General features: G+C 37.2%; 1 protein-coding gene across 2 annotated transcripts; it reads right to left on the reverse strand.

Annotated features, from left to right (window-relative positions):
- Window positions 1-210: 210 nt before the first annotated feature.
- pcgf1 (polycomb group ring finger 1) lies at window positions 211-12741 on the reverse strand. Of its 2 annotated transcripts, none has more exons than XM_080900978.1 (9): window positions 12630-12741; window positions 8781-8886; window positions 8484-8636; window positions 8177-8248; window positions 5217-5319; window positions 4969-5014; window positions 2217-2300; window positions 989-1069; window positions 211-707 (listed from the first exon to the last, which is right to left on the reverse strand). In XM_080900978.1, exons 1-9 carry the CDS (start codon window positions 12714-12716, stop codon window positions 657-659), a joined length of 783 nt encoding a protein of 260 aa, XP_080757104.1. In that variant the 5' UTR covers window positions 12717-12741; the 3' UTR covers window positions 211-656. The 2 variants fall into 2 exon arrangements, with proteins under 2 accessions (XP_080757104.1, XP_080757103.1); XM_080900977.1 differs by having other exon boundaries at window positions 217-707; window positions 2217-2303.
- Between the last annotated feature and the right edge of the window lie 1415 nt (window positions 12742-14156).

Consider the following 14156-nt stretch of genomic DNA (forward strand, 5'->3'; position numbering starts at 1 on the left):
CATCCAATAACTTCATGGCAAAACAAGTAATGATTATATATTTTTAATGTAAACATAGGAAAATAATTTGTGTTCAATTTTGAAATTAAACGAAACACTGCACTCACAGTGCCAACACATGGCTGCAGTTAAGCTATTTGTTGACAAGTTTTAATAATAAGGCACACCCCCCCCCCTCCAAAAAAACCCAACCCCCCCATAAATAATATGGTTTCACAACTGCAGCCGTAACCTCACTAATGATTATGGATTTGTACGCAGGGAAAAGAAAATCCACTGCTGAGTGGATTTTCTTCATTGCCAACTGGATCATAACTCACACGTACTGAATAACTTATTGCAGCTTTTATCAAGATATTAAATCAAACTGCAATGAGCACCAATCTCTTTGTATTCTGTCCACAACCCTCCATTCAGCCTGTCAGGTGATGTGTACAATAAATAATGAATTAGACACCGAGAACCTTTTGCGTATGCAGGCCTTATGCTGATGGAAACATCTACCCAGTCATTAACACAAGCTCATTTTTTCCATTTAAAATTTTATTTTCAAAAATACAAAACAAGGAAAATAAGTATATGTACACAAACACTATTAAAATAGAATATGTATTGTACAAAATATGTACAGCTTTTGTCCAACTGAAAAACAAGTCCTATCTGTTCCTTTTGTCCTTGATGGTGTAGTGAAGAACTAATGGCTGGGCCTAAAGGGAAAAGATATTGCAGTATTTAAAGTGAGATATACATAACCATACACATCTTGCACAGATAACGAAAAACCTATCCCACTACTTCCAGACTGTGTTTTATTCAATTGAAACAGATTGTTTTAACAGTTATTTTTCAAGCTATGACTGGAATTTTTTATTATACATCTTAAAACTTTCTCCTTATTTACCAACTGAATTCTAGTACAAAGGAATTGTTCAGGTGTAAAGAAATGTGTGGCATTTATCTGTGCTAGCTGACAGTGGGTGCACTGTACCTTGCCAAACCAGTGTGAGAGCCATAACCGCTTCATGGTCATGTGATCTGGCAGAAACTCGTTATTGAACAGCATCTGGACCTGTAGGGAGGCCATACAAACAGATGTGAAGAAAAACTTGATATAGACTTCTATTACTTCTTTCTTCACTGAAAACATGACTGGGCAGCTTGCGTTAATGACACTGCTACTGTCATGGACTAAACTACTTTATTCTGAATTTTTTAAATGGAATTTGTCCCTGAGAGACCTTAATGAAAACAAAAACAACCCAAAAACATAATAGCACATTTGTTTGACCAGTGTGTCCAGGCTTTATTAAGTCTATATGTGATGGAAAGAATACAAATCTATTTTGATCCTTTTGTAGCACACATGAGGAAAATACAGCCTGAGAGCTGGAACTGACAGAGCAAGTCAGCTAAGGTCCTAACAGTAAAACACTATACTAATGTTATTATTACTGCATATAATACAGCCCTCTTTGGAAGATTAACCAACATTTTAATTAGCTTTTTTTTTTTCTGTCTGAGAATCTAAAACCTATCTCAGTGAAACACAAGAAAACAAAATGGGCAAGAAAGAACAGACAAAGATAAACACAGAAATGGCTTATGTTATGAATGCGCCACAATGACACCCGCAAACAAAACATTCAAGTAAGGACGAGCAGAAACATTAATAGGTAGAGTTGTGATTTATAATGTAAAGATAAAATGATCTTAATGGAAATTAAATTAAGTCCGACTTAACCATTTTGACACAAATAAAGGTAAACAGTAAGTTCTTTACTTCTTAAACAAGGATGCAGCTTTATTGTGTCTGTTGGGTTTACCAAGATGTGACACAGTTTAACACATTTAAACTGAAACATGTGGTATGTCGTTAATTATTAGTAGCGCAAATGCAAACAGGAAAAAAGCCCTTTAAGGTATGTAGTCCTGGGGTGAAATTCTAGCTATTATTAGAGAAATTCACTGGATTTTTTGGTCTGAAATCGACAAACATGTCTAATAAAGATTAAAAATTAATTGTAATTAAGGGCCAGGATAAGTTGACCCTGTAAAAAATAAGCATGAGGGATCAAGAGTGGGGTTGGTTAGACAGATCAATTATTTTACACAGTAATTAAAACAAATAACTTTTTATATCAGGGAAGAACAAAAATGCTGGGAAATAATATTGTAATGTTACAGTTTGATGAGATAAAAGAGTATGGCTGACTTACCTGGTGTTTTTCTACGTTTAATCGATGACAAAGCACTTTCCGTAGGTGCCTCACTTCTGCTCGAACAGAACAGCGAACAAACTTCTGCTGCAGAGATAAAGTCAAACAGTGCACTGTAAAACTTCAGACAAGCAATATAATGAGTCATTAACATGTTCAAACTGAAAATAATTCAAATAAATTATGGCCAGCTGCACATTTATTTTACTGCATAGCCTCCTATAACCCCAGGGGAGATGTTCAGGGACTGTTCTTGTTTATTCTGAAGGTAAATATGTCAAATTTATACCTTTTTCTTAAAAAAAAAACAAACTGTAAAACTGATAAACTGGGCTCAGTTAAACTTCTGGACTTTAACACTCACACTTTGTATTGATGGAGGAACTGTTGCAGGGTTGAGTCAAAGTTTTATACCAATAGTTATAAAAAGTATTTATAGATTTGTCTGTAAAGCTAGAAAAGCACGCCTCTGTCTTAACAGTGGTCTTAAATTTTGTCCTTAAAATAATAAAATGTTTATAATATCAACATTTGTACAGTCTCACCCACTCCCACAACCGTGTTTTGTTACAAAAGCACATTTCAAGTATTAAGGAAATATAAACTAAGATAAATTAGATGGGAGTGAAACACCAGGGTGTGGCTTATTCGTGTTACAATTAGATTTACAGTGAAGAAAAATTCTGCTTCCTGCTCGACATTTTCCAGTCCCGACTGACTTATTCGACACTCTTAAGCCACGGTGCTAAACTTACTTATCCCCACGAAAGCAGGGTGAGTTTTACTGTTCTTTTTGTAGAACTCAGAAATTTGCTTTAATTATTTCACGTCTCAGTAAAAAAAAAAAAAAACAACGCAGACTACGACTGCAAATGCAGAGTAGTGAGAAAGTGGTCAGGGTGAAGTACAACTGAATATAGTCACTAATTTTTTCAATACTAAAAGTTGTGATGAAACACCTAAACAACAAAGCCCAAATCTGCCTTATTATGAAATTGAACCCATGCAAAATCAAAATTAACTCTCCCAATCAAACTCCTCTTAAGTGGAAGAGTTTAGGAAATGGGCATGGCTTTGGAATCACATGAACGTCTGTGAAACAATGGTGCCCTCTGCTGGAGAAACAAGTCATTGCACTTTTGATGATTTACAGCAGCGGTCCCCAACCCCGGGGCCACGAGAGTTGAGGCTTGGCTGTGAAATTTATGGGTTTTGGGGGTTTTGTCGGTTTTTGTCATCATTTTTTATTGTTAACTCGGTTTACCCGGGTCTTTTCCTGTGTGTTATGAATAAATCTTTTTTTTTTGTACCAGTACTGGTTTTATTTTGTTATATTTATCTGCGACACCTGAAAGGCCGGCCCGTCACATAAACCGATCCGTGGCACAAAAAAGGTTGGGGACCGATGATGTACAGCATGTTTGGATTAAATGGATCCCCTAATAATCCTTATACCCAACCTGAACTGGACAATAAGTTCCATTTTACTTTGTACTTATCTGTCCTTCAATAAATTTGTCAATCAAAATTAACCCATTAAACCAAAATATGGAAATGTTTAGTAGGCAACATTTCCACCAATATATTTTTCTTTTTTCCATGTTTCATATTGTCAAAATACTGTGCAATAGACATTTGGCTGCTACATTTCGTTAATGAGTATATTTCATTGCTTACTTATATATTCTGTATTTATATATGTATAATAATAATAATACATTTTATTTAAGAAAGTGCCTTTCAAAACACTCAAGGACATTGTACACAACCAAAAACAACAACAAACATAACAATTATGTATGTATAAATTTAAATATATATGTATATATTTAAAATTTGTTGTTGTAATGTACAGAAGCAAAAGTAGAAAAAAAAACTGTCTGTCCAAATATATATGGACCTGTCTATATACAGTACGCTGAGTACAAGTTTTGGCTTTCCAGCAAAAGGAAATCCCCTGAAACGAAATAAGAACATTTCACCATTTCTGTAAGTGTGGGTTTCAATTTACTGCATAAAATAATAGTTTTTTGCTTGTAAAGTTGAGCATTCCAGGTTTGAGAAACACTGTCCGAAATATATATAGAGCAAAGATCCATTGAAGCCATTCTAGTAGCAGCCTTCATTTTCCATGAATCCAAACGGTTTGGCCCAAAGAATAGATGACATAACAACGAGTAAGCGGTTGTGCACTTAGAGAGCAAAAACTTGACAAGTATACATTAATAGATCTGGTCCCCAAAGCAATTTAAAACAATGTATTAGTTCCAACTATTTAATGATACACTTCTTTGTGATGTTTGATCTAACACAGCTTGTTTGACATAAGGACCTCAACACTAACCACTGCTAACATTACCCAACAGCTTAAGCCTCCGCTTTCAATACGTGGGCCAAAGATACTACGAAAATCCAGTTATTGAGAAAGAAGCAGTTTGGTTGGGAAATAAAGAATGATTATATGCCTCACTGGTGTATTTCTCCCACTTATCCCTGTCTCTCTGTGAGTGTGATGTTTCATCAGCAGCCAGACAAACCAGACCTTCTATGTCCGCACTTGTCACTGTGCCATGTATTTGCTGTACAGTTAAGTGTGGAAATAACTTGTAAAAGCTTCAAAAAAATGTGCCCCGGAGACATGTTTGAAAGAGGCCACTTTAAAAGCAATAATAAACACTTAACAATCTCACAAAGTAAAAAGACTTGCTGATGTACGTTTATGGTACTCTATCAGGGCTTATTAGTGACTTACCTGAAGAGTAAGCTTTGTTTTATCTTTTTTTTCAGCTAGTGATGAACTGAAACACAAGAAATAAAGAGCTTTGAAACATGCATGCTTTGTTAAAACAGGTTTATCTTGAACCTCATAGCTTACAACATGCAGACTAATATAATCACCTTCATATTTACATTCTATCAGCCTTATCTCAAATAAATATTTTATTAAAGTACACACAGATCACTTTAAGATAATCCATTACAGGCAAAAGTACAGCCTACCTTAACCTTTCTAAACACAGTGAAACCTGCTCGTCGTATCTGTAGAAGTGAGCTTTTGAGTGGTCAAAGCTTGTGTAAGGTACTGTAGCATCTGGTACACCATCTAGACAGAAAAAAGACAATCACAGCAAAAATTGGAGTGTTGAAATGTGCTGCAGTAAATGTCTCAGAGTTGATTTTAAGCCTCAAAGTGTGATTTAAACACTTTCTGACTTAAATTGTACTCAATGTTGGAGTTATTTGACAAAATGTATCCCATCATTGTTGATTTAACTCTTAAAAGAGAAAATTCCAAATTCTGAAACTCTGCACAGAGGTTGGTTAAAAATGTTAACTCTGTCATCAGTTAACTTAATAGCTTTAACTCTGTATAGAGTTCATTTTGAACTCAAGTTAAGCCCAGCCCTCCCAGACACCCCCAGTGCGGACATTTTTCTTCATCAGTTGGAGCCTCATGGAAGAACAGTACTGATTTTGCACCTGCATGCAGTTCTACAGGGTAAGTAGAACTTACAAAGATAGTTAGAAACTGGTGCTATAAAATGTATTTTGTGCATTTAAAAGATTTAAACAAAGAAAATATGCTAGCTATTGGCGCTGGCAATAAAGAGTTAACGCAAACTGTTAACAGCCTCTAACTATCTATCTATGTTACAGATCACATTCAAGCTGTTAGTGATGAAAAAAACCAAAGTAAACTGTTCAGGCTGGCATTAATGCCCCTCTATTGTTCGATGTTTTGTGGAATTTGACATGCAGTTTGACATCAAAAGAACTGCAAAAAAAATAAAGGCAACGTGCTGTTAACAGTATTCACCGATCATGGTGAGATACACTAAAAAGTATAATCAAGCACTTTATATTCAATTGAACAAATTATTTGACATTTTCCTTTTCTTTAGTGTTTCCTGACCTGTCTTCTGCTTCTGAGTTGCCTGACTCCAACTCAAGCTTCAGCTCACGTGCCTCAACTATAATCGTAGATGAGGTCCCATGCAAGAGATGCAGAGTTAACAATACTGCTGCAGTATTTGCTAAACAGGTTGCTACAAAGCTTGACACTTGTGCTTTGTTTTTTCCTCTCAAGTTCCTAGAAAGATTCCTTATTGCCAGGTTTTTCCTCAATGTTCATTTTTCTCTTTTTGTTTGTTTTTTCATTTTTAATAGTTAATTGAAACTGTCTTAGGAAGTAAGTTTGGTGGTGACCAAGTAAATACAGGAATACCAAGCAACAAACACCACGAAGGATGCCACAAGATGACAAATGGTTAACATACTTGTGGCTCACATGATTGATAGTCATGGGTATGTATTCAGTGTATGTTGTGTTCTTTATAGTTGTGCCAAATAAATGCATACTAACTGACTAAATTTAAAAAACTTTAAAATTTCTTGTGTATCTCTAAAAATTGATCTACTTTTTACAACTTTCAACTTTAACTTTCCCTGTTTTCATTGTAAAACAGATCAGTACATTTGATGAAATTGTATTAATTTTGTGTCTTTTCATCTTCAGCCTTTAAACAAGAAATGTCATCGCTGTTGTTGTTGTTACATCTCCTTCCACCACCACCAGGAGGACAAAGGTCCAAAAATCAGCGCAAGTGATGCAAGTCAGAGACTTGTAGTCTTTCATAAGGTAATTATATCATGAAATTTCAATAATATGTCTTTGAGCAATCTCTTCTATATTTATTTATTTATTTGGACATCATTTCTGTGAATAATTTTCAGTTTCCTTATGTCAACCCCAGTCATGCTGCAGTCTGGAAGAGCATCTCTGCAATTGATGCTCTTCCAGAGGAGGTATGGTTGGCAACCATACCTCCTCGCTGTCAGGCATCAGAAGAGCAAGACTGACACCTTCTACATCACAATGGATAAGCATCTCACATTCCATGCCAGGCAGCCACTCACTTGGAGCATTTGATGAACTTTTCAAAGCACACTTTGTGTTTAATTTGTCCCAAGAAAATATAAAGCTGGACTTGTTATTTCCAGTGCAGTTGAAGAAGACCTGCCTGTCTTTTGCCAAACAAGTGATTTACTTTTGGTTGAGATGTCATCTTTTTATGGGAAACATGTTGTTTACAGAGTGTTTTGATAACCATCTATATGCATTCAGAGTTGTACATACTGAGGAGAGATGCATAGTGAAAATGTCAAAAATAAAGTTTTATAAACCTTTCGATATGCAAAGGTCATACAATGTTTCAGATTAGACAGTCTACATTGTACCCTCTTAACAATTTTTAGATGACAAAATAAATGTCCTTTTTGGGAAAATTTATTGTGTGCAATATAATTCTTTCTCAGAATTTAATTTTAACACTTTCCAGTGTAGAAAGCCTGATACTATAGGGAGTGAAGCCAACACTAACCAGAAGGTTAAAAACTGTATCTCAGCAGAGTCACTTATTCAGTCTCTAAAGTGTTACTTTAACTCTGTTTTGAGAGTTAAAACATGAACTCTGGCACAGTGTTAAATATTTTAACTATTTCAAAAATGTTGATTTAACTCTAAAGAGTGTGGAGCTATATAAACCCTGAAAAAGTGTTGAAAATGACTCTGTGGGAGTTCATTTAACACTGGTCTTTTTGCTGTGTGCAGTTTGACTCAGGGCAGACAATCACCACCTCTGTCACTAACTGACTATGGTGCTCAGGACTTGCAAAAAAGCATAAATGCTTGAAATTTGATGATAACCTTGAAAAAGAATTTGCAGCTGTGGCCAGTGTGGCATAATTCTGTCCAGTATATCAGCCAAAAGGTAAGATTTGTGTTATTAAGATAAACATCAGTCTCATAGTCACTCATTAACTAATTCAAAACCACTGCATTATTTGATAACAGCTTGGTCAATATGGCATGATTTGCATTCAACCAATTAATGCACTGGATTCCAGATAGTGTCTTTTTGTATAATGCTGACAGATGCAAGAATAAAATGAAGACTTACCATCTCCAGCAGGTTGAATGACTCTCTCTAATCCACGTGACTGATAAAATTCCTTTATTCTTTTGTCTTCACCTAAGCAAACACAACAAAGGATTTTACTAAGAAAATCATTCAAATGTGAAAGGCAGCAACTCATAAGAACAGCCTACATCACTTAAAAACTTCATTCTGTTAAAGGATGCTTTCATTTGGTTATTACTCCAGCATTCACTTGCTTGGCAGGTGCAAAACAAGCACACGTGCCTTGAAAAACTAACCGACTCCAACTATAACTAGCAAATAGTAGAGAGCAGTTTTGTTTACATACTTTCTTGTAATCCAGGCACCAGTTTGTAGACAATGTCTTGCATCACTCGATCCAATTTGAGGTTGAGTAACGGCTGCGTTTCATGAATTTTGATGTTGCACATTGGACAATATTTGCTTGTTTGCAAATACTTTACGATACAACTTTTACAGACTGTAGAGGAAAAAAAGAAACAGAGATATTTTCTTCACATTATGCTGATAACAGACAGTTTAATAGTGCCTGTGAAATGGCATTAAGGCTGTTGGCAGCAAATGATATTAGAATAAATGATCATTTGGCTCTGTTAACACTCACAGGTGTGTAAACACTCTGTTATTGTTGTGGCATCTATGAAGTAGCCTGCACAAAGGTAGCAGACAATGTGTTCGTTCAGGTCCTTGATCTTCAACTTCACTTCCTCCTGTGGAGACAAAAACAAAGTGTTTTGACAAGCTGGCTACTTTGTTAGGTGGAACTGCTTGTTTACACAAATATTTAGCAGGTCATATGGCAGCAACACGAAATTTAGGCATGCAGACATGGTCAACAGAGCCTGCTAAATTTAAACCCCAGTATCAGAATGGAGGGGGAAAATGACTTGAAGTGATTTTCAATATGGCATGGTTCTTGTTGCCAAAAGGACTGGACTGAGTATTTTGCTACTCTATTGGGATTTTCACACACAAACATCTCTAGGGTTTATAGACAATGTTCCCAAAAAGAGAAAATGCCTCAGACTGCTTTGACAACGAATCACTCATGAAACCAAGGTATGCAGAAGAGCATCTCTGAACATGTCAAACCTTGAAGCAGATGGGCTACACCAACAGATGGCCACACTGGTGCCACTATTTTCAGCTAAGAGCAGGATATAAAACTGGACATTGTGTAACTAACACAAAAGCATGGATCCATCCTGCCTTGTATCAATGGTTTAGGCTGGATGTGGTCCAGTAGGAAAAGGCCCTATGTCACAAAGTACAAATCTTTGCTTATTATGTATTAGAGCTGGGCGATATGAGATTTTTTCATATCACGATATGTTTTTTTCATTTCAGGCGATAACGATATCTATCACGATATAAGCCAAATAACTATATTTGTAAGATTTAAATGTGCCGTTGCTCACAAGTAAAATGTGAAATAATCAGCAGCTTGTTTTTAAATATTTATTTCCCATAATAAGTTCAACAGGGTAGATGTACTTAAGGAACATGAGACTTTTTCAGATAAATAAAGGCAAATATTGCAAACTACACAAAAGGCAGCCGCTAAAGCGTTTAAGTTTCAAAATAGAACAAACGAAACAGACTAAATTGTCAAATCCACTTAGAAACAAAATATTAATTCTAAAAATAAATCTTAGTTTGTTTTACAGAAGAACAGACAAAACTGACTAACTTTTGTCAATATCCAATAAACTGAGAACTAAAAGGAAATTCTCAATCTCTCCTTGTTGTATAGCTGAGCTTTTCAAACAGTTTTAACAGTTACTTTAGTCTGACAAAAGCCGAATGACGAATTAGCGCTTCCAGTCAGACACTGAGGCTACGTCCACACGTACACGGGTATTTTTGAAAACTGAGATTTTCCGTTTTCGTTTTAAAAAATAATCCCGTCCACACATAAAGGCAGAAATGAAGGAAAACGCTGCTATGAACATGCCAAAGCAGCAGGTGGCGCTAGATTCCTAACCGTGCCGATATGCTGGCCAATCAGAAGTCTAGAAGCCTCGGTGGGAAAAAGTAAACAAAGCTGGGGCATAGAAGCAGAACCGAGTCGTATGTGTGGACGGACAGTAACTGTGTGTATATGTAAGCATTTAAACACTGCAGAGAGTAGAATTAACAGTAACAGTATTGTAGAAATTCATTTCACCGAAACAATAACGTGGCGCACAGTGTGACGCATGCACCAGTTTATTGTATTTCCAGACTTGCTTTCGGCACAATTTACAGTGCACGCTACTCTGTTTTTTGTCAGACTTGAAATAGCCGAAATACCTTCACACTACGGAACTTCTATGGCTCTTCCGTTCGACAATCTCTCCGGCATTGGAACCATCATCTGTTTTCTCTTAAGGTCACGCTCGGTTGATTTTTCTAGTCGGCACACTCATTTCCTCCATTACGCGCTGGCTCCATTACCCGCTGGCTGCTTCCCAAACAAACACACGTGCGGCTTGGCACTTGTGCTGTACGTAACAAGTCACGCGACGTGACGCTGCGGCTGTGATTGGTTCGGCTCTGCGCTACTTAATTTGGATTGGCTGACCTTTTTTTTTTAAGAGTACAAGAGCGGCGAGGTCTATCGCGATAGCTTAATTTCTCTATCGAGTAAAAGTTATATCGCGATACATATCGTTATCGTTCTATCGCCCAGCTCTATTATGTATGTATGAATTGTGTCATTTATGGGAAATATTTAAAGTCAAAATAAAAGTACATAAAACTGTAAAGATTCTTACAAAAACACTGCTTTTATGCATTTATGTCACAACATTGATGTCTAATTTCTTTGAATGTAATGGTTATTGTGATACCCGTAGTAGAATTATACTTACAAAACAGTAAGGGTATAATTCCAGTGAAAACACTGCTGTGAAATATAGTCAAAGTCAAAGGGCACATGGCCAGTGTTTAACAAAACAAATAAACCACTGATTCATTTGAGTTGTTGGTCTGATGAAGGCTGTTCCATAGTTTAGGCACTACATGTACAAAAATCAAAATTATGATTGCCTCTGGATTTAAACTAAGAACATGGAAAAATAGGGAACAGCTTATAAGCCTTGATGAGATGAGAGAAGGACTGCTGGCAAAAGCAAGCAAAAGGCCATAAAAAGAAACTCTGCATTTAAATAACAAGAGCTATGGATGAAGGCACTATCAAACTAGAAAGCTTACTTAAAAATCTGAATGAGCTGGGATTTTCACAAGATAAAGGTAACAGACTATTAAGGACAACTTTGTAGTGCAGTGTATTCCCCTCTTTCTAAAGGAACAACAGAGACCAAATTAAAATGTCCCCTACAGCACAATTCCTGTGGAGTCATAGTATGCGGTCACTGCAAAGGTCGAGCATTCTGACTTGTACTGTTTTTATATCCATGCGCACAATGGGCCTTTGAATGGTGATTCTGCACTTAAGCCCAGTTGATCTACATACAGTTTTTGTGGGTTTTGCTATATTTTTAGCAGACATTTTTTTTAAAGTTTCAGAAAATTTAATATTTAAAAAACTTAGAAAGGTGCAGTACTGAAGATTTTCTTTGGAATGGAAAAGGCTCTTTAGTGGGTGCCATTTTTTTTAAATGTATGAAAACTCGGAGTTTAAAGCTGAATTTAACAAGAACTTTTTTATAACTCATCCCTGTAGACAAGTGTCTGTGTTTTGCTCAAGTAGTCAAACATGAAAACGGGTTTGTCCAGCTCAGAGAGGTGCTGCGCTAAGCTGACCCTGACCTTTGACCTCTGTGGGAAAGACCCACGAACCGAACAAAAACAAAAGAAAGTTTTCCTACTAGTGGCGCCGGTGAATATTGATACAAAACATGGGTTAAACTGAAACAAAGGGGGACATTTTAATAGAAAAGTGGAATGATGTTTGTCACGTTTTTGCACAGATTTGGTGGAAACTACGGGCAGCATCGCGATGAAACATTGAAAATCGAGTAAAAGCAACGAAGCGTTCTCTTACTAACAACTGCGTACGATCAAATCAACCACAAACCAACAGCAGTTCGAAACGAGAGCCGTTACTTCATTACACAACGAGAAAGAACCCACGGAGTGCAACGATCGTTACCGCCCCACTTCACTCACACAAGGCTTGAATTAAATGTAAATAAACAAAAACACCCAACTTGAACTGAGAATAAGTGCTAAATGTGTGCTCTGGAAAAAGCAAAATAACAGTTAGTTGAAAAGGTTTCAGCACGCTGCTCTACAAAACAACACGATCGCACTCATGCCCTCTACGCATGCTCAAGCACGTCTCTCCTCGCAGCGCTTCAGCAGCATCGCTCTCCTCTCTCTCCATCAGCGCCGCGGAGGCGACAACGATCTGCCGCTAATACGTGGGATTAAGTCCCCCTTGCTACACTTCGACGCTCGGTACCTTCCCCCCTCTGTGAGGACGAGCTCAAGTAACACCAATACTCACCTCGTTTCGCAGTGGGTCCAGTTTGTAAACGGACTGTAGCTGATTTCGTAGCCGCATCGCTATGGCCATCGGACCTTGCTCCGCCATCTTTGGGACTTATGCTAAGTTCCGGGTAAACCGGAAGTGGCTGTGGTGGTGTTAAGTTGAGGCGGGGAGCTGCGAAATGAAATAGGAGAAAAACGAATTTTAAATAAGGACAATAAAAGAATAATGACTTAAAGAACGAGTGGGAGCAAACGCCGATTTTTTCCCCAATGGAAACATAAAAAAACCCCACAATTGTTATGAAAAAAATATTATTTAAATAAGGGCGTGAGAGTGTGGGAAAAGGCTTAAAAACTAAAGATAATACTAAATAGATAATAAAATGGTGAAATACGTGGCTGAAACTAAATTAGTCATCTGTTAGCTAAACTGTCAGAAAGACGTGTACGCTCACTGGCAACTTTATTAAGTACACTTTTTAGTACCAAATTGGACTCCCTTTAACCTTCGGAACGGCCTTAACTCTTTTTGTCTGAGTCAATATGATACTGGAAACATTAGAAATTAGAGATCTTAGAGACTGTTGTACATACTGACATAATAACATCTGAGAGTTGCCGCAGATTTGTGAGCTGCACATTCTTAGTGTTACTCTCCCATTCCACCTAATTTTATTAGTGCTTTTGGATTAAGATTTAGTAATAGTGGAGTCCATATGGGTACAGTTACATCAACAGTATTCAGGAAGGCTGGGACATTTATATTGTGTTTAATTGGTATTAAGGAGGTTAAGGTTTGCCTAGAAAATATCCCTCACAGCATTACACCACTACTACCAGCCTGAACCATTGATACAATGGCAGATCAATGCTTTCATGTTGTTTATGCCAAATTCTGACTCTACCATCTCAATTGAGACTTAATTTCTCAGTTGAGTTCAATTCACCTCATCAGGCCAGGCAACATTATTCCATTCCATTATTCTGTTGTCCAGTTTTGGTGAGTCCATGCATATCGTAGCCTCAGTTTCCTGTTCTTAGCTAACAGGGGTGACACCTGGTGTGGTGTTCTGCTGCTGTAGCCTAACTGCTTTAAGTTTTGATGTGCTGTGCATTCAGAGATACATACCTTTGTTGTAGCAAATGGTTATTTGAGTCACTGTTTCCTTCCCATCAACTCAGCATTCTCCTTTGGCCTCTGACATTTTCACCCAGAGAATTCCCACTCACTGGATATTTTCTCTTTTTTAGACCATCCATCCATTCGCTTCCACTTATCCTTTTCAGGGTTGCGGGGGGCGCTGGAGCCTATCCCAGCTGTCATAGGGCGAGAGGCGGGGTACACCCTGGACAGGTCGCCAGTCTGTCGCAGGGCTACAGACTTTTTTTCTTTTTCTTTTTTTGGCCATTCTCTATAAACCCTAGAGATGGTTGTGTAAGAAAATCTCAGTTGACTGGCAGCTTCTGAAATACTCACATTAGACTGTCAAATTTAAATAATCTTTCTTCCCCTTTCTTACGTTCTGTTTGAACTAATGTAGGT

Source organism: Rhamphochromis sp. 'chilingali' (genome assembly GCF_963969265.1).
Source record: "Rhamphochromis sp. 'chilingali' genome assembly, chromosome: 13".
In the NCBI taxonomy this organism is placed as follows: domain Eukaryota; kingdom Metazoa; phylum Chordata; class Actinopteri; order Cichliformes; family Cichlidae; genus Rhamphochromis; species Rhamphochromis sp. 'chilingali'.

Coding starts and splice junctions, on each gene's coding strand:
- pcgf1 (XM_080900977.1), bottom strand. CDS start 12,716: ATGGCGGAGCAAGGTCCGATGGCCATAGCGATGCGGCTACGAAATCAG. Junction 2,304..4,968: donor AAACAAAGCTTACTCTTCAG/GTAAGTCACTAA, acceptor TTATCTCTGCAG/CAGAAGTTTGTTCGCTGTTC. Junction 1,070..2,216: donor TAAACGTAGAAAAACACCAG/GTAAGTCAGCCA, acceptor GCCTCCCTACAG/GTCCAGATGCTGTTCAATAA.